At 32.1% G+C, this 22,540-nt stretch overlaps 1 protein-coding gene across 1 annotated transcript; it reads left to right on the forward strand.

Moving 5' to 3' along the window:
- Positions 1-1,524: 1,524 nt before the first annotated feature.
- Positions 1,525-18,265, forward strand: LOTGIDRAFT_139282 (hypothetical protein; the record flags this gene model as incomplete). The annotated part of the gene is made up of 20 exons (XM_009049413.1): positions 1,525-1,650; positions 1,970-2,023; positions 5,910-6,023; positions 6,410-6,563; positions 6,874-7,014; positions 7,571-7,662; positions 12,458-12,653; positions 12,969-13,126; positions 13,519-13,683; positions 14,188-14,356; positions 14,673-14,854; positions 15,218-15,292; positions 15,497-15,634; positions 15,978-16,041; positions 16,282-16,360; positions 16,519-16,654; positions 16,901-17,045; positions 17,281-17,407; positions 17,700-17,813; positions 18,166-18,265. Coding segments are annotated over 20 exons (2,529 nt in total), but the record flags the coding sequence as incomplete, so codon positions are not given.
- Between the last annotated feature and the right edge of the window lie 4,275 nt (positions 18,266-22,540).

A 22,540-nucleotide genomic window follows, 5' to 3' on the forward strand; every position in this document is an offset into this window, starting at 1 on the left:
AAGTATATACATATGGTTGGATTCTCCAAAGAAAATAGATTGATTCCATTTGGCTCTAAGATAATTAGTATGGTAATCTATAAAACCTTAGCAGCTGGTTTAACTGAAAAGAATAATTAATGCATTGATGAAGCTTTTTCAACAATGACTGGTAAAAGTTTAATGAAATGAAGAAACATGTCTCAAAATTGCATTAAAGTTTAAGTGATCTTGGTTTCATAATGCTGTCTCTATACATCCTATTCACATTATTCAATGCCATAGAAAGCAGGACACCAGTAAGACTTAAAGGGGAACAGTTGGCATTTTCAGGGATTGATTTAGGTCTTAATTGTGCTTTAATAGTCTTAAGAAGTACTAAAACGCATGAAAATAAATCGTATAATCCCTTCAAATATACATCAAACTAGTTAGAAATTTCACTGTCTATTCCTATATATGTGTTTTCTATATATGGCATAGTCTCACTAAAATTCGAGTCTAATTTTTAATTTTCAAACATGAATAACTATGGATATAATATAAACAGGGATTTGAAGGCTCAAATTTCAATAATGAGCTGTGAACACTATTACTGATTATGTAAGCTAAAATCATTCCTGTTTCTGAAACTAAGGTATGATTGGATGAACAGATACTGAAGGTACTCTTTTAAGTTAAACTCATCAATTGTTTAATATTTCCTCTAAAGAATTAGTACTAGTTGAAAATCTTCATTGATTCCTGGTATAGAAATTGTGTAAATATATCATGGTACTTTTGGTTAGCTGGCGTGATATGAGACACATTTCTAGTTTAACCTTGTGACAGCCTATTTATGTCATATCACATCATTTTATCATCATTGATAATTCTAGTAGAGAATAGAATTTAAATCAACTTAACCACAAGATATTTTTAGGACCTTAGTTAATTCTATCTTATACCATGATATTTATATACCCACTTGAAAATGACTATAGTTGAAGCTTGAATTTTTTTTTCTCTACCTTTAGACTAATTACAGTACAGTACCAAACATTTTTCATACTTTATTTTACTGCAAATTAATTTCCATTTCTATTGAAGGGCAGACATTTGTTTCTCTTAAGAAATTGTTAGAAGTTAATATTTTGTCTCAAATTTCATATTTCCTATGCAAATTTTCTCCTAATTCAAGATATTTCAAATTATATTCGTAAGATTTTTTAAGAAAACAGTAGTCAGATATGAAAACTTAAGGTTCTGATATACTCTCCCAATTATCAATTTAAAATATAAAGTTAATAAAAAACGATAGGTTTGAATGTACATGTGTTTTGAGGCAACTGTTATGATAAATAAAGATGTGAGATATTCTGTACCTCAAGGATGTACTCTATGATTAAAAATATATCAGGAATAACACTGGAATATTGCTGATTTGTGGCATTGTTATTATTACAGGAAGAAAGTGGTGAAGGGTCAATATCCAGCTCTCATATTGATGGTGCTCCCAGCACAGCCTCTACCACTTCTAAACAGAAACGACACAGAAAGAGTCGTAAAGACCGAATAGAGTGGGATATATTAGAAGGTCTACGAGATGGACAGAAATGTGAAGACAAACCTGATAAACACCAAGGTTTCTTGATGAAACGAAGAAAATGGCCTTTAAAGGGATGGCACAAGGTAAGTGATATTCAAACCTCAGTTATATGATATAAGTAGGCTGTATAAATTTGGAATGATCCTTTAAAGGCATCCATGTCCACCAGTCAATTAGTCCATTTATATCTTTTGTACCTTTATTTACCATTCTGAATTAAGCAGCTTTGGTTTTCAACTGATTTTTCCTTCACTTCAAATTAAAAGTCAAATCTATTGCTGTAAGCTTTTTACAGGCTTTAAAAAGTCTTACCTATATTGTAGATTATCTGGGGCCTTGTCACATGTGTTAATTGTTATGGCAGTTTTCAAACATGATACTATCTTATTTCTATATTTTCAGAGATTTTTTATGTTAGAAAAGGGAATACTGAGCTATGCCAAAAGTCCCAATGATGTAAGTAATGGTTTATTATTTCAAAGCACCTGCAATGTAGAAAACATCTTGTTCTATGTTCAGTTAACCAAATGTTTTCAATTTATACAAAATTACCAAATACCATAGGTATGATTTATGTGGACTGCATAAAGATGATCCTTAAAATTAACCAAATTCTAAATGAATATGTGATAAGTGAATATAAACATAGAGACTTTCAGAATGAAATGAGAAACAGAATTCCAAAAAATGCCTTTTACCTTTCCCTTAATCCGTCTGATACCTCTCCCCTCCCTTTAAAATTATTTCTCCTAGCATGTTATCTTGTCTTACCAGCTACAGTATAAAGTATTCAGTATATTCCTGGAGTGTTTAGCTGTGTGAGTAATTGAAATAGAAATGGCTAAGTAGTTTATTCCCTGACAGTTTTCTCTCAGATTGGCTGTTGTTGACATTTCACGAGAATGAGTAAGAAAATAGAATTATTGAAATCATTTTAAAGATTGAAGTAAAGGAGAGACTGGATGACCTTTCTATAATGAAGTCAATGTGGTTAACTCTGTATCTTCTAGCAAAATACAAATTTGATATTTTATTAGACTAGGCTAGGCTACAAATTTCAATGTTTTATCTCTATATTGTTTGGAAAAGAAACTTTATAAGGTTTATATATGATGAAAGCATATAAACTAGTGTCCAAAAGAAACGATACCACCTGTTTGCAACGACATAAAAGAAAAACTAAACAATGCAGAAGTTTAGGATTGGTGTTATGCTTTTGAGAAATCCTTTCACAACATCTGTACAAAAATTTCATTTCAATAAAATCTGTACAACCAATATGACAAGCCTTTAAAGATGGGTGGGTTCGAAAAAAGAACATTTCGTTAGAGCACTGATCACAGAAACAACGGGAAATGTCACACCACACGTCACAAAGTCAAGTCAGTAGCGGGTATGTCCACCGTGAGCATCAATACATGCCAGAACACGTCTACGGACTGATGCCGTCAAACGTCTGATGACGTTGGGAGTGATGCGTTGCCATTCCTTGAGGAGACATCGTTCCAAGTCTTGGACGTTGACTGGAGGCACACGGCGACGTCGGATTTGCCGATCGAGGTGGTCCCATAAGTGTTCGATGGGATTCATGTCCGGTGAACATGCGGGCCATGGCAAAACCTGTACGTTGGCATTGGCAAGGAAGTTCTGTGTCAATCTTGCTGTGTGTGGACTTGCATTGTCATGTTGGAAAAGGAGTCCACAAGGCTGTTGCTGAATAAATGGCACCACAACAGGCCGTAGAATGTCATCAATATAACGCTGTGCATTCAGGTTTCCACAAATTACAACAAGCCTCGTTTTGACGTCACCACATATGCCACCCCAAACCATTAAACCTCCACCTCCAAACGGCCGGACCTGTTGGATAAAGTTAAGCGCTAAACGTTCACCAAATCGTCGGTATACAAGCTGCCGTCCATCGTTTTTGAAGATGAGGAATCTGCTCTCCTTAGAGAACATAACACGTGCCCAGTCCCGCCGTTGCCAACGTCGAACTCGCCTGGCCCAGATCAGTCTGTTGTTCCGGTGTCGAGGTGTCAGGATACATGTTATATTATATGTTATATTACATGTTATTTAATACATGTTATATTACATGTATATTACATGTTTTAATAAATGTTATTTAATACATGTTATATTATATGTTATAATACATGTTATATTACATGTTACAATACATGTTATAATACATGTTATAATAAATGTTATAATACATGTTATATTACATGTTATAATACATGTTGTAATACATGTTATATTACATGTTATATTACATGTTATAATACATGTTATAATACATGTTATATTACATGTTATAATACATGTTATAATACATCACAATATTTATTACACAGTGCACAGCTTTGTTACATTATACTGTATAAAATGGTATATGAGAAGTAAATGTTAAAATGGACTCATATTAACATAACCATGTTCCTTTACAAAATCACAGGTCCATTATAATAAAACATGACTTGAAATACACACCGATCAGAAGTCTTGCTTGTGTAGATACTTAAAATCTTTTATACTATTATTATGGATATATGTAGAATATTTATTACTTTCAATGTGGTTCTCACACCATTAAATCTAACAGCACTTAGAAATATATAGTTCTAACTTCATGATCTAGGCCGGTGCTTTTTATGGCAATTTTATTCTCATATCACCATTATCAGGAATATAATAATTGTTTGATTTATCTATAACTTGTGATGCTAATATAACATTGAAGGATTGAAGGATGGATTGTAGACATCAAAGTTATATTGATCTAAAGAAGAGAGTTATATTGGCCTGATAGATAGTTTTAGAAGTTATCTATATTTTTAATGTAATTGTCAGTACCAGACACTAGTTTGTGTCTATCACTTGTCTTATTGATTATAATAACAACTTAACATCCTTCCTCCCCCTAGTCTTTATTATATCTCTCTTTATTACTCTTCTTAATCACAAACATTTCTATTCAAATCCCAATACGTATATAAATATTGGTTGTAACTGTAACCAGCAAGGCAGGTTATGCTTTAATTGAAAAAGTATAATTAAAAAGCAGAATTTTTGTTACTTGTGTTATTCTCAGGGCAGGGCCTCTTCTTAATACAAACAGTTCTATTCAAATCCCAGTATGATATTCATTGTGTTGCTAGCAAGACAGGTAATGCATTAATGAGAAGCTGAACTTTCTCAGTTATTGATCACAGAAATGTAAATAGAAAGTGATTTTCTGTTGATGTGACCTTGGCCAGTGCTTCTATAGGAGAGTATCTTCTATAATATCCAATACTAACATAACAAGCTTTTTAAAAGAAATATATTCTGCAGTTCCAGTGTCAAGATGAATCATACTTGATATACAAACTAACAATATTTCCTGAATATTCTAAACAATATTGATAGTATCACTCTACAGGGATTGTATTAGAATTTAAAATGTTTTTTATTGAATTTTTTGCTAGAAATTTGTTTATTTGGCAGACAAATCAGGGAATATTGTGAGAAAACTTATTGATTATTATTATTCTCTTAGACAAGTTTCAAACCAGTCAGGTTATTTTTGTATTAATGTGATCTTATTTTACAAATTTTGTTCTCTTTCATACAAAATAATCTCTTTCAATATAAATTGATTTTTAGAAAACTTTATTTGCACAAAGGACATATTATATTATTAGATTTCAGATGAGATTAAAGGGATATGTTATCTGAGAGAAATTCTTAAACATTTTGTTTTCTTCAGACAACTGATCTATTTCAGCCTGTGTCCCTAATAAAGTTTGACAAATAGTGATCTATTTCAGTCTGTATTCCTATTGGAGTTTGACAAATATTCACACAACTTGACTTAATGACAAACACGAGGCAATTTTATATAATAAGCTGACTTCTAAACTAATTTAACATAGCGTTTGAACACAAATTACACGTGTCTTCATCAGATGAAATAATGAGGTAATAAACATAACAGAATATATAACAACTGCTTTGAACTAGATTTTGATTAACAACGAAGAATACAGAGTTAACCCTTTCAACCCTAGCGGCGAGTTTACCTGCCACACACTAGCGCAATACAATACCCAAGCAGCTGGTATACTGGCTGTTACTAAGTGATGTCACACAATGTTAACGTCATAGGCATTTACTTTTATTACTTGGAGTTCAGGGTATAGGATATTTCATTTACACTCAGAGTTGAAAGTCTTAATACATCAAAAGGTAATAACTGTAACAATGAGAAGTCATGATAAGAGAACAGAAGCTAATTAACGTGTCAGAACAATATTATATTTTGAAATGAAAGATATTTTGGTATTTTATATTTTAGATATTAAAAGGCAAGTTACATGGTGTAATAGATATAGGATTAGCTGTTATAACATATAAACGTAAACGACTTAGACTAGATATAGATGCTGAGGAACAGGTTTATCATATCAAGGTAAAATATCTCTTAACTCTTTCCCCATCTTCATCTTCTTAGGGGCAGAAAAAAGGACATAAAATTCCATTCATCTCATTTAACTCATACAACTAACTTAGTTAGTACCAGGGTGTTTCAGATTGGTAATTACTCATTATCATGGATGATTCTCGAGTGTCAGTCTGGCATAGGTAGAGATAGAACCTTAAGATATTTCCACTTGGTACTCTACTGTCAATCAAACAAGAAATCCCCAACTTTATCAAAATCAAGTATTTCTCAGCCACCAAGTCTCCTGCCTGAATTGATACCTCCTCCATAACATAGACTAATGTTACTGTCATGATTTTAAACTTCACAAACAATCAAGACATCTACTGTAACCTGATATTATTATTTTATAGGTTAAAGATAACAGAGGATTTGATGAATGGCTAGTCAGACTACGACACCATAGACTCTACAGACAACATGAAATAGCATATGGTACTAAAGAGACACCTCGATTGACAGAGATTACCTCCCCTACTGAAGATACAGTCATTAGTCCTCTAGCTTGTAAGTCATTCCTTATTCTGAGAAACTTGTGTGAATATACTATCTTGAGATTAACAGTAATAGTGAAGAGTAAGACCACATATTACATTTCATTTATCTAATAATGAGCACCCAAATTAAGAATTCCACACTTTCCAGTTGTGTACCACAAAGCAAAAATCGTTGAGGTAACACGTAACATAATTGGCCTATTAACCTATCAATATGCTACTATCAGGAATTGGTAAACTGGAAATCTTTAAGGATCTGCTAACAACTGCCAAACTATTTCTTTGAAGTCAAATGTAAATATTTTTATTGTTTTTTTCAGCTGCCAATTTTGCTGAGAAGAGTCGTAGTTTAAGTTTAAAGAAAGAAATAATACGACAATCTAGTTTTAAAACTTCAGTTGGTCAGACTCGTGTAGCAGCCTGGGTTTTAGATACAGCTGGCTTTGAAAAGTGCAATAAAGGTATGGATAGATAGAATAATGTAATACTAAATTAGTTGGTTGGTAATTGTATTGGTTCAATTGGATGATTTGGTAGTTGATAAGTATACCAAATATACAATATAAGACATGTGTCTTTTAAAGGGATATTGAGTCTGCAAACTAAACCTAGTGCAGATTGTATCAGATGTTCCAGAAGAGTAATCAGTCTAGTTCGCTGCAATGCTTGTAAGATACGGAACACAATACTGTACTACTGTACTGTAATACTTGAGTTTTAATGATCACATACAGATTAATACCTATTATAGTAGAGCTCAAATTCAATCAAGTGATTTGGATAGTTGGTATTTTCTTCATACTCACTTTAAGTTCTCAAGTATCCATGTTGGATGTGAGTTGAAATATGTTTGTCAATCACACAGGTGCCGTCTTCTTGTTCCTGGCAATGGAATTGTAAAGCACCTCAGCTATCTTGAGAAAGAATGATACACTAGGGGGGTGACTTCGCCCACATTGACCACCACATCTCCCCTTCCCCAAGTTTATCTTTAAGGTAACTATGTTATTGTTACAGGTTTAGCAGAAGCCCAGTCAACTCTGTATGAACTAAGAGATCTATTAGAAGAACTGCAGAATTTGCCGTTGTCTGGTGACACTAATATAGAGGTAATAATTCTACACTGGATTACTCCCCTTAGCTATAGTTCGGTTGTGTTTTTTTTTAGTTTATCTAACAAGTCATGTTGTCATTCTGCCATCAATCTTATGAACTTTTACAGTTTACATGAATTTCAACCAAAATTTAGATTTATTGTTGAAAAATTACTGGAAGATAATGGCTACAGATGATAGTCAAGATGTTCAAGTGATGTTTGATGGCAGTATGAATCGCGCCTAGTTGTGTGTTGTGTGTTTTCTAGTTTCAAATATTTCCCCATTTATTTTTTCTCTTTATAAATTATAGAGTTTTCATTTTTTTTCTTAGATTTAGGTTTTTTATTTCCCAGTTTTTTCAATACTTATTTAGGTTTTTCAGAATAAAAACCCATTTTTTTTACTCCTGTTTGTCACAAGGTTTAGAAAGTATCCCAATTTTTTTTTTAAATCCTTTAATTAAGTTTAGATTTTTTAAAAGAGGGTCTGAGGTTTTTTGAAACTCTACCAATGTAATCTCCCCATCCCCCCCCCCCCCCCCTCCCCCTACCTCTGCTAGATTGAATATATTTAGTTGTTATATCTCTAATCTTTATTTTAGTATTATGCATGGCATGATGAATTTTCAGTTTAATTATACTTTAATTAAGCATGTTTTAATCTTATCCATGACATGTGTGATTTTTAAAAATTTAGATTAAAGAGAACATGTGTTTTACTATTTAAATAAAATTAAAAAATTTGGAATTAAAAATTTTCAAGATAAAGTAACTTTTGATGGTTTTAAAAGTCAGAGAAATGAACTATGAAATGAATATTTAGCTGTATAAGTGAAGGCTCATTTCAAATAAGAATTAAATTGGGCTGTTTAGAGATTTCTGACCAATTAGCCAAACTAATAACAAAGATCTCCATTGCGTCAATGAGATTTTGTTTGCTTAACATATGGCATAATTAGGCTAATCAGCTGGCTAATTATTAATTAGTTAATTGGCAATTAAGAAAACAAGGCCATTATTTACTTATAATTAACCTTCGACCCCAGAAAGTTCAATTCTCTGACGTTGTTTTGTTAATCTGTTTGTATTATAAATATTGTTAGTCTAGTTTCTATCATTCTTTACTTAGTTCAATTTGACGTTTGTCATAAATCTTTTACTCAAGACTACTGTTTCATTGAAGACTGAAATTCGACATCTTTAACATCTGTTTCATTGAAGACTGAAATTTGACATCTATAATATCTGTTTCATTGAAGACTGAAATTTGAAATTTAAATCTGTAACAACTGTTAAGTGTAGACTGAAATTTGATCATTGTAGACTGAAATTTGACATCTGTAACAACTGTTTTAGTGTAGACTGAAATTTGACATCTGTAACAACTGTTTTAGTGTAGACTGAAATTTGATCATTGTAGACTGAAATTTGACATCTGCAACAACTGTTTAAGTGTAGACTGAAATTTGACATCTGTAACAACTGGTTTGGTGTAGACTGAAATTTGATCATTGTAGACTGAAATTTGACATCTGTAACAACTATTTCATTGTAGACTGAAATTTGACATCTGTAACAACTATTTCATTATAGACTGAAATTTGACATCTGTAACAACTATTTCATTATAGACTGAAATTTGACATCTGTAACAACTATTTCATTATAGACTGAAATTTGACATCTGTAACAACTGTTGCATTGTAGACTGAAATTTGACATCTGTATCAACTGTTTCATTGAAGACTGAAATTTGACATCTGTAACAATTGTTTCATTATAGACTGAAATTTGACATCTGCAACAACTGTTTAAGTGTAGACTGAAATATGATCATTGTAGACTGAAATTTGACATCTGTAACAACTATTTCATTATAGACTGAAATTTGACATCTGTAACAACTGTTGCATTGTAGACTGAAATTTGACATCTGTATCAACTGTTTCATTGAAGACTGAAATTTGACATCTGTAACAATTGTTTCATTGAAGACTGAAATTTGACATCTGTAACAACTGTTTTAGTGTAGACTGAAATTTGATCATTGTAGACTGAAATTTGATATCTGTAACAATTGTTTCATTGAAGACTGAAAATTGACATCTGTAACAACTGTTTCATTGAAGAAATTTGACATCTGTAAGAAATTTGACATGTGTAACAACTATATCATTGTAGATTGAAATTTGACATCTGTAACAACTATTTCATTTTAGAATGAAATTTGACTTGTTTTGTAAATCTATTGCTAAAGACTGATATATCCATTCCATATCATTTGATTTAACTTTTGATCGTAAGAATTATTATAATCTTTAAACCAAGACCAAAACACCTAGTATCACTTAACTTTCAGAGAGTCTACAAAGCTTGTTTCTGTTTAATTGGTTTTTATCCTGACTCAAAGTTTTTTTAATAATATTTTCGTCACAAGAATTTTTTCTATGTAAATCTCTCTATGAATCAATGTTAGAAGCTAGACTAGCAGTTTGTAGTTGAATGCACACAGAAAACAAATTAGCAATGGAGGATACTGAAACATGTACTTTTTGGGGAAATTTTTACATGTTCATTGGCTATTGTTTAGGAAATAACTGCAAGAGTATACAATTCTCAATAGAAATTCTATGCATTGTTTGAACTGCTGAAAACAAATTTTCTTTTATTGCTATTGGCTGATTTACAATTAACAAACATATTTTGATCTTAAAACAGTGTCCAATTATTATTGTATCAGTATATCATGCCTTATGACTAAATTCATGAGAGTTCTTGTAATATATCAGCCAATCAATTTTGTCATATTTTCTTGCTAATTTGACCTGATTTTGCTGATATTTTGTGTGCATTGAGACTCATCATACTGCAGCTTTTATTCTATTCTATATTTTACTTACTAATCTTTCTCTTTTTGTTTGTTTTTTTGCTTCTTTTTACCCTAGTATCCGGACCATCTTATTAACTCATGTGAAAAACGGAAACCTCGCAATCGATTTACAGTTCGAAGCAGCAAACGTAAAGATAAGAAAATTGATAGTCCCACACATAACCGCGACACAAATATAGTGAGTTAGCCATTGTACATCATGGGCATGGTTGGGGCTTGAGATTCTTTGGTTCTTACATTCTGTCCACAGGAACTTCTCAAGAATCTTTATCACAGTACTGAGGACAAATTTATAGAGAGTTTAAAATGTAACCCTTTTCTGATCTATACCTAAAAGTTAATCCCTTGGCACTTGATTTAAAGTCTAATTCTATTTTACAAGTCATCCTGTTAGGTGCAAAATAGTAGTGTAAAACTCCTCATTTCTGTATTTGCTTTCCAGTTTCCTACATGCCAAGACATCTTCTTAAAGTCCTTAGTCAACAGGAATCGGTGAATTTTACATTGAATTTTTTTATGCAATTTTGCTGGTCAGAAATCTGCTGGTTAGTTGGTTGCTGACAAGTTAACTTCTGCTTCTAGCTAACTGATATTGTTGACTGCTAATCAAAAGTTTCTATTGAATAAAGTATTTGAAAACTAAGAATATAATAAGTTACAGCACCATAGAATTAGACTTGATATCATATTGTATCTTGACCACATCTCAAGCCCTAATTTCATTCTATTGTAATCTCACTATCTATATAACCTATCATCCAGACTGAAAATGATACCCCAGACACACCTAGTCTTTATATGAACTCTTCCTACTATAGTTATAGTAGGTCAACCATATTAATGCACATGCAGAAAATCACCCCTGATATTCTCTTTGAACTATTCTATATATATTTTAAGTGGTTCAATGATAGCCATGCACATGCAATTGGTACATTTATTTTCACTGCTTTATATGTAGATTTATTAACAAAAAGTTAAAAAATACTTGTAAACCTTTCCAGATGTTTTCATTGAATTACACTTCATGTTCAAATATATTTTGGATGTGCATACCTAATGAACTATATAGGTATATACTATGAGGAAGAGGTGTGTCTTCAAGGTATTTATTTTCAGCCATTATTTAAATCATTATAGTTTATAATCACTGAGCTTATATCACTGTTTAATCTCATAGAGGAATATTAGATCTTTAACCTCACTGCTTTAATATAATATAGAACAACCTCCTAATATATATATATATACTGTATTTTCTTTAGCAGTTTTCTTTTTGGTAAGGATTTTAGGGTTTATAGGTGTTTACAGGTAGCTACAGTAGCTTAGAAAGGCACTAGCTTTACTTACTACTAGTAAACGAACTAGCTTAATTTACTTTATGATCATTGTTCATGATGTTTAACAACAATGTATGATCAGATGCATGTCAGGTGTCTTTCATGAAATTTATCAGAACCAACATAATATCATAATCAGAGGACACAAGTCTCTAAGATCACAAATACATTGTTTACCATAATTTTAGCAATTGTAATGATTTTTTCGGTTGGTCTTGATATCAAAAACTTTCATGCTTATCTTAAGCTTGAAGGTAGAAAAAGAACTCTTTGTAGGCAGTAATGATGACACTATTTGTGTTATAATGTCACATCATCTTAATTTTGAGATAGCTTGTTCTATATCTCAATACTCCTGCCAATCATTTGACAACATTCTACTCTGAATTCTACTCTTATTCCTTCTTAAGACTTTAAAAAAAAAAGATATTCTGTGTAATATGACATTCTGTTTATTACAAATACAACACTAATCAGAGGTTCCTGTATGATCTGACATCCAGTCATCTTATCCACTTACCGCCAATAAGATAATCACAGTTGTTTTGTTTTTTAATGACCGTGATATTAATTTTCAGAATAATGCCACGCCCACGTTAAATTTAATAGTACCAGAACGGATGCAGACCAGTACCTCCAACCCTAATCTCTTGTCTTCAAATAATGAACGTCTTCGACCTGTCAGTATGCCAGAAACTAATCTTCTCCCTTCACATCAACTCAGAATACAAGAAATTAAATTACGCGAAACTTTTATCAACAAGGCTGATAGAGGTTGGTATTTTTTGGATGATACCCAATAATGTGCAGTGAGTGAATGTTTGCCAGGACATCTGCCTTACCATACTCTTTTTCAATTTCTAACTGTTGATGAATCTTGGAGTGCACAGCCCAAGCACACAATGCCTTGGTTTATTGTCCTATCCAACTACAAGACATTGACCGAGTTATATCAGTGACATGGGAAAACCATTTTTAAAACTGTGATGGTATCATCATCATTATTATGCTGCCCTGACTTGGGTTACCCAGCAAGCCTCAAAATCATTGATACACACATATGAATAAGTATAACATGTTTTCTTTCAGTTCATGGTAATTTAAAAAATTTAATACATCTGATGGGAACAGAAAGAGAGAGATTAAAGAGCACTATAGAAGCAGATGCTGGTAATTCTTCAATGACAGCTAATACACCTGGTAACTCCAACCAAACAGCTGCTATGTTACGTCAACGACTAGCTGAGGTAATTTCCTATACAATGTTCTATTTCTTTGAGGTAAGGTTATATTGGTTGACAAAATGATGAACAAATCCTCAAGTTATTAAACTTAAGTAAAGTCAACTTAGAATTACTTACTCAGCTCCTTATCCTTATAGTCAGAAGTTTTAAGAGTAATATAAAAGGAGTATATTATTCATCGCTGCTCTGCCAGCAACATTTCTTTCATTTCACATGGCATGTGATCATTTGCCAAACAATAGGAATAAAAAGCAATTCTGTCAATAAAAAATCAAGAGTAAAAGTTGTATAGTAGTGGACAACCAGATCAATTTATGCCTGACCAAACAACAGCTGCATTTGATTTCATATGTCATATATTTTTGGTAGACTAATTTTTATGAACATATTTGTAGAGTAATCAACAGAATGCTGAATTACGAGCTAGACTGATTCGTATTGGTGCTGAATGTAATATAAATAATATTATTGGACCACCACCTCTCTCACCACTGCCTTCACCACCAGTTGTTCATGTAAGTTTCTTTCTGAACTTGATACTGTACTGTGCTTTATCATCAGTCATTATCATTGCTTATTCTTGTAATGTCATCACCATCAATTTAGTCACCATCATTTATTCATCATGGGTCATCACCATCATTTATTCATCATGGGTCATCACCATCATTTATTCATCATGGGTCATCACCATCATTTATTCATCATGGGTCATCACCATCATTTATTCATCATGGGTCATCACCATCATTTATTCATCATGGGTCATCACCATCATTTATTCATCATGGGTCATCACCATCATTTATTCATCATGGGTCATCCCCATCATTTTATTACAGCATCACTTTGCCATAAATGTTAGCATCATTACAATCACTAATATAAGTGTCCTGTTATTCATGTATCATCACCATAAGTTATTTATATAAACTTGTCTTTATCAGTCATTCATCTAAGTTTCTTCATTATAAATAATTCATGCAAGTGTGTTGCCTTGCATTAAAATCAATTGTATAAATGGTGATTTGAATTGTCTTTAGGATCGAAATCAACTTGCACAGTCTATGTCGGCTGAGAGTTTCTCTATGTCAGAATATTATGATGCAGAAGAAAATGTAGAAGCTATGAGTGAGAGTTCGTCTGAAGCATCTGATGAAGAAGATATTTCCAGTGAAGTGTCAGAAGAAGGCAATGATACAGGCATTACTAGTGGTACGTCTTTCAAAAAATGTCTTAAACTGATGTTCATGGTATAGACAGGAGAGAGTTTCAATAAGCTGGGGGTTTTAATGGCAGGTCCAACTGTAGCGGAAGTAATTAGTTATTGATTAGTAATTAGAGGGATTTGAACCCACCATATTCAATCATCCAATTCAAAACCTCTTATAAAGGGGGATTTGCTTAAGGAGTGTTGTTAGGGTCTTGTCCAGAAGTTTTCTGCTTGTGTCCAATGCCAGTGGGTATCTCCTTCAACACCTAATACAAATTTTGCTGCCAAGTGTCTGTCAATTTCACTTGATCAATTTTGCCATTTTTTGTATACCAGTTATGTCAGAAGATGTGATGTTAAGTTCAACGTTTCCTACTGGTAGAAGATCCAAGTTACCAGTACCCAAACCTGATTCTGGTGATATCAGTCTATGGAATTTATTATATAAAAATATTGGTAAAGACCTGACGAAAATATCTATGCCAGTTACATTAAATGAACCACTGAGCTCCCTACAGGTAAGCTGACATCACACAATTTTGAAATTTTTTAATTGGCCCAATAAGGATTCAAATATTGGTAAACATGGAACCAATTTACTTGTTCTTTAGAAAATCTTATGAACAATCTTTGTTGGTATTGAATTTTCCTTTTTGCCGATTTTTTTCTTTCAGTACAGAATGACTGATTAAATTTATCTCACGCCATTGCGATTACCAGTTGCATATGGTTGGGAATAATGAGAGTGGCCATGAGTACCGAACACTTATGACTGCTAATCTTATTCAAAACCATATGCAAGTGGTAAAGGCTATGGTGTGAGTGCCACTAGAAGTAATATCCTATAATACTAGTAACCTCTTTATATTGTTTTATTATAGAGACTATGTGAAGAATTAGAGTATAGTGATTTATTAGATAAAGCTTCAGAATATGATGATCCTTATGAGAGAATGGTGAGTTGATTTACAATGGTATAGTAATGGAACACATGTATATAGAACTCGGTGCCCATTTTTATTGGTTGTTGTTTGGCAGTGTATATACATACGCTCATTTTTACATTACCTTAGACAATGCTTATTATGAATCTTTACTTAACAGTATAGTTTTATACAAGAACAACAATGTTCCAATGATTATGGTTTTATTATTTATAGATATACGTAGCTGCGTTTGCAGTGAGTTCTTATGCAAGTTCTTTTTATCGTGCTGGTCACAAACCTTTCAACCCCCTACTGGGTGAAACGTATGAGTGTATCAGAGAAGATAAAGGCTGGAGATTTATAGCTGAACAGGTAATGTTTGGTTTATTTACTGAATTGGTTCTAAGATCTTAAACTCAAAGTTTTCATGAGAGTGACACAAATCTGACCAAATTCATACATGTATAACTTGTAACTTATGTTATGTACCAGTAAATATATTTTGTTCATTACACACTGCCTTCAATAGTTCAAGAGCTTCAGATAGATTTCATCTGGTTAAGAACTGGTGTGGTTTCTGTCTATAGTTTTCACATTCATGACTGAAATGTATCTATTAAAATGCCTTTGAAAGGAGTAAAAAAGCAGATTTTAATGGCTTCTGGAGAGCCCCTAGAAGCAGAACACTAGAACTTTATATATCATTTTATTTTAGGTCAGTCATCATCCACCTATATCAGCTTGCTATGCAGATTCCAGAAATTTTATCTTGAGCCAAGGTGAGTCCTAATCCCTGACCTCAAAGGAAAGTTAAACCTCATATTGTATGTGTTTTAAGAAGATAGAACTCCTGTTCCAATGATGAAGAAATGGTTTAAAGGATGTATTCATTAATAATTGTATATGCAGATAGTCACAGTTATGTTATATTTTCATACAATAGACATTGAAAAGAAGCTAAGCATTCAAATATTTCTGAATATAAAAATTGAATTTTGTTTTCATATTTATCTTTATAGATATGAGAGTAAAAACAAAGTTTTGGGGAAAATCTATGGAAATACAACCACTGGGAACAGTTAGTCTAATCTTGCCTAAGTAAGTTTTTACTCTTCTTCTTTCTGGGTTATATTTGTATTTCCCAGTTACTCTTTGCCTGGGAGTGTATTTAAGGAACAATATAAGGATGGCCTACTACTATGTGCATTTTTCAGTTGATTTTCTCAGATTAATGATAAAGAATTATTTTTTTCTAGATATAATGATTATTATCAGTGGAATAAAGTGACAACCTGTGTACATAATTTATTGGGTGGTCAACGATGGGTAGACCAATATGGTGAAATGAAAATTACTAATGGTGATGTAGTTTGTAAATTAACTTTTACCAAGGTAATTAAGTTATCTTTGAATTACACAAATTTAAGATCTATATCATTTAAAAGAAAGTATCAATAATCAACACTAATTTTTCTATTCATTGAGTTGTTTTAGCTTTGACAATTCTTTGGATTTGTAACTCTCCCTTGTGTCTACATCATAACCAGGTCAGTGCTTTCATGGAGACAATTCAATATTGACTTGATATTTTATTTCGAATATGTTTTATATTAAGTTTGGGTTTGTATAATTTTATAGGCTAGTCATTGGTCATCTAAGAAACATGAAGTATTTGGTACAATCAGTACAGGAGATGGTAAAGTGGTTCACAATATATTTGGTAAATGGAATGAAGGATTATTTTGTGGTCATGGATCTTCTGCTACATGTATCTGGAGACCAGGTATGCTCTTTTCCCTTTCTAAATATTTATTATGTTCACCTAAATATCTGAGTGATACTTTGCCATCTATTCAATCAATGGTCCCCTGCTCAAGAACAACCCTATCAGCAATACTACTTAAATGACTTAGAAGAGGAGATGCATAGTTCAGTTTGTGGCAAGTGGAGTCGCAGTGGAGTTAAACTGGATTGAGTGTCACTTAACTCAAATAAATGCCATGTTTCCTCCTTTTTAGGTTGTATGCCCGAAGATTATGAGTTATATTATGGTTTTTCAAGATTTGCTATTGAACTAAATGAAATAGATCCAGATCAATCCAGATTTTTACCTCCAACAGATTCCAGATTTAGACCAGATCAGAGGTAACTTTTAATCTTTGTGATTCCCAAATATACATAAGTTTTCTATTTGTTGAAATGTGTGTTGACTATTTTAGCAAGTTAGGTCAAGGTTAAGGTTAAGGTTGGGGCATCCATGCATTCATCTTTTCCTACCCAACAAGTATTAGTGTCTTGTAAAACTGTTAACAATAAGCAGTGCAAGGGACATAACTCTTGTTAAGAAGTAACTATATCAGACTACAGTATGACAGTATGAATTATCTATGAATAAGTTTCTCTCTGTTTGATAATGAGTTTATTTGTGTAATTATAGAATGTTAGAAGAGGGAAGAATACAGGAATCTGAGAGTGAGAAGTCTAGAATAGAACAGTCACAGAGAGAAAGAAGAAAACGTGATGAAAAAGAACATTTACCATTGTGGTTTAGGTGATTAACTCTTTTCTTTTATTTTTAATTTGAATATTGAGGACGTTGTTGGGACTGTTTTACCTTTACTACCTGATGGATATTCATTTGAACTTTGACTTATGTATGGCAATTTGGATAGCTTGTTTTTTCATCTTGTCCTAGTGATAACCATCATGTATGAGTCATGAGAAGGGAAAATAAAGCTTCTATTTTGCTAGGACAATGTAAATTGGAAATGTATGTCAAGCAATCAAAGGGACAATATTTCTAACCAATGGTGTCAAAAAAACAATTATTCAAAATCTATTCTAACATCTAGTCCCTTTTTTTAACAAAAATAATTGACTATCAATTTACATCTATATTTCAGAAAACGTGGTAATGGTGATAATTTTGAGTTTAACAGAAAATACTGGGAAACAAGGAAAGATCCTGGATTTAAAAATATGTCATTTGTGAAACTATGGTGATGGATAATATTCATTAGGATTCCTCTATAGGTCATGTGATAACCTGTGATTTTGTACCAATAGTTATCGTCCTGGGTTGACTCATCCATTCATGCTTATTTCATATTTGTGGTGATTTTTATCATAATTGTTCTATAGGTGTATCTGATACTGATTCAATGAATTTCAACAGTAAATAGCTCCTGGAAAAAAAATGAATGAAATTACACCCTCTACTTTCTGATGGGATATTACTATAAGGAGATAAGCAACACTATGCTGTGTACATTGCAATACTGTGAAATGAGATAAATTTAGCCAAAATAGCAGCGGTTGGATGAATAAACTTAGAAAAATAGTTTAAAATAAATTCTTGCCTGTTGCTTGTAATTGTTAGTGATGACAATTTATGATCCAATACAGTTAATGAAGGTGTGAGCTTATTCACACTTGTCAAATCAATCTGAATCTGAAGCTGGTGAACCTGGTCTGCTGGTAGTACTCGGCTGATGATCACTGTGTAACTAATGAAGGGTTTATATTTAACCTTGAAGTTAAACACTGTGTATGTGAGATGGCTGATATCTTTTTATCAGATTATGTCAAAGACATATGTATTCATTTCTTATACTGGTAAACTTAGTCACCAACTGACTTCCCTTTGATTACAGATTTTTTGATAAACAGTTAAAGTTCGTTAGATTTCTGTGCAACCTGACATTTCTTAAGATATAATAAGTGGTATTGCACTCCTGATTTGCTTGAATACCTTTGTCCAATATTATACTTAATATATTTTACAGCATCTAATATGAGCTTACACCATGTACAACCACAATTTAATATCTACATGTATATTATGGCATAATTTAGAGTTTCTACTTTGAAATTTAACCACCTGCAAGTTTCTGTACCACCTTGTTTTTTGAAATTTTTTATATTTGACATTTAAATTGAAGGAATAATCTCTATTCAGTATAATAACCTATAATATTTATATCAATATCATTCAGGAAACTTACTAATATAATGATATTTTCATGACAATAGACATCAATGATTGCATCAAGACCTGTTGATCTGATTTTATTTGCCATGCATGTCCGATTGAAACTTCAAGATGTACCAATTAAATAGTGAAATTAGCCATTTTTTGGAGAATCTTCATTATTTGCTGATATTCTACTACTTGTCTGGCAAAAAATATTAAAGTCAACATCCCTGCATACTCACCATGACAATTTCATTAGAATATAATAACTAGATCTGATATTTATACACTTTTGAAGTATTTCTAGGTCATCGCTAGGTAATATGCATGTGCAAAGTCTAAAGTGTCCTAGATTTCAGTTATGAAGATGGAAATATAAATTAATATGTTTTGTATATAATTGTTAAGTTTGAAATACATATCATCATTTTATACATTCTCTTATAAAAAAGCATTTTAACTGATTCACTTACTGCAATATGCTAAATAACTAGGAAATGTCTCTCTAGTCTGTCCTTTCCCTGAATGAAATCTCAACATATCTAGCTTGCCTTAAATAGTCAAACAAGAATATCTGCTTTCCATTATCCACAAATATAAGCTAATCTGGTTTTCTTGGAATTACCATGTATTATATTTCAAGTTGTTCATTGTTTCAGCAAAATTCAACTGACTAGACATTCAACAGCCCTGTTTTACATTGAGAGGTCTATTCCATTAATACTGATTATTCTAACATTATTTTAACATGTATTTATTCAGCTCTTCATTATTCCTCAAAATGATCTGCAATTATGAGTTACAATTATTAGGTTGATGGCATCTATTTTGTTTTCATCTACTTTCATTTAAAAACTGGGTGTGAAAATATTAAAGTCTTATAATCTGTTTCACATGCAGATTGTCTACAAATAAAATCTGATGCATAAGATTTTGAGTGTCACTGTTCACAATCACACCAAAGAAACTTTATTGAATGATATAAGCTAAAGTTCAATTCATAAATAAAGGTTTGAATTGAACCAGTACCAGTTGGAAATATCATAATGCATTAATAAACTTCACTCTAATTGAAATTGTTTCTTTAAAATATATGTATTCTATGTAACTTTAAAAGTATTTATTTATATGGAGAATAGCATTGCTTGGGCATCATTTTAAATTATTATTATTATTATTATTATGCATGAGAAACTATGTTCTAGATCTAATGTTATAAATGCATTAAATATATTTAAATAATTAAAATTGAGTTTGTAGTATATTATCAATGCTTTTGTTCAAGTGAAGAGTCAAATTTCAGCTATGCTATCATCAATGTCATCAATTCTGCAGCATCCTATTCTGTAGTATCCAAAAGTTGATTACAGAGTCTAAACTCAAGGTCCCAAATGGCATGAAAAATTGATAAAAGATAAAACACTGTGTCTCTGTATATATAAACAGTGTTCAGTTATCCCTTTACGAGGGAGTTGTCTTTTTAAAGTGATCCAGTGAGTAAAATAAAGCAGAGAGGACTGTTAGTTTATAATGTCTCTTTAGTAAAGAGTCTTTTGTATACTACACGTAAACTACTATAGCCATTGGCACTCAGTTCAATGATTAGACCACATACATTTTTTTTTAGAATCAAGACTCAAAGGGAGGGACACATTCAAATGATATCATTGAGATCAGGCAATTGTCTATAAAAATGATGAAAGCCACACAAATTCATAAGTTTCACAAACAAGCATTCATACACATTTCAAAATTCAAACAAAACTTTAACTGCGTTTGAAAGAAAATCAGATCAACCCCTGTGTAAGAGCGTACAGTGTAGTGCAGTACCGTATGTTAATGGTAGAGCCTTCAGTTTGGCTCCTGTATAGACCTTTTTAACTAGCATCATCGTCAAAGATTCGCCCTTTTACAGTTGTCTATACCTTGAGTTTATGAAAATGTCGATGGTCATAAAAAATAAAGCAAGTTCATTCTGGAAGGTAGGTTATCTAAACTTATACTGTTTAAAGTCAAAGAATAAAAACAAGAAGTTGATGGCAGCATTGGCAGATTCCAAACACAATAGGCCTAATCAAAAAATTATATTGTTATTATGATTAGGATGCCATTATCATAGCCATAATTGAATGACCTGAAAATATTATACAACACAAAATCAAAATAATAAATATAATATCACTGAAATAACAGTCAATAACGAATAGCACTTAAAGCGAGATTCAGACAGACTGTGACAGTGGCACTAAGAGAGAAACAAAAAAACTGATCTTTGTCATGTCATGTCAAATGCCAAAAGTGATCAATCTCATCATTATCATCGACATCAAATGATCAATGATCAAGCAAGTGTGGCAAATGCCTCCTTGTTATCACAATTATAACAACAATTTTGACGCATCATAATGGTGTCTCTAACATCAATATAGATGTAGAGAGATCGAAATATAGCCGAGACAATCGACATTGTTTGTGCAGACATCTCACCATTTAACTTTCCTCATCATGTCATGACATCAGAAACATCAACAAATCCATGACGACCTTGACCTCATAACAACATCACATGGTCGTTTTTTAATTAAATAAAATTATTTTTTGATAAATATTGCCACGAGTTGTATTTAATTGTAAAATGAAATGCTGGTATGGCTTTTGATTTAAATTCATTTACGATTTAGGAAATATTTCCGAAAATTTTACGTCAGAGCCCGGATGTAAAATGGCGTCAAACAAGTCTAATGCAGACAAGTGAAGTCCCTTGAAAAGCCGAATATCCCTGTTATATGCTTCCTTTGCATAGCGTGACCACTATATTTTATAAGCATTAATGGTAATGCATGCAAGGAAACAACCAAGGCTCAATGATGGGTAAAGATCTCTTCAAATTATCATCAAACGTCCAGGCTGTCAATTGAAGTTTGCACTCCGCCATCTTTGTTGTCAAAATTTTGAGTTTACTCTCAAAGTATTTTCGACTAATTCGACTATTTTCATATAATACGATGGATGAGATATAAAATAATAATGTTTTTCTTTTTATTTCAGGTATGCTGACAGAAAAGATGTCTCCCATCTGCATCAGGTAATTATCAGTGATATGAAGGGCTTTGACAAAATCTGAAAGGGAGGGGCATTTGTTTCTATAAATTCTCATATTTTCTGAAAGAAATGCCCTGATTTTCGATATCACTAAGACTAAAATATCAAAATCACATTATTTGACATGAGCTGAAGTTGTACCTGATATGAACTCAAATTGATTTGCAGTAGTCTGCACGCTCGTCACTCATAGAATTATTTTG

The sequence above is a fragment of the Lottia gigantea genome (genome assembly GCF_000327385.1).
Source record: "Lottia gigantea unplaced genomic scaffold LOTGIsca_135, whole genome shotgun sequence".
NCBI lineage: Eukaryota > Metazoa > Mollusca > Gastropoda > Lottiidae > Lottia > Lottia gigantea.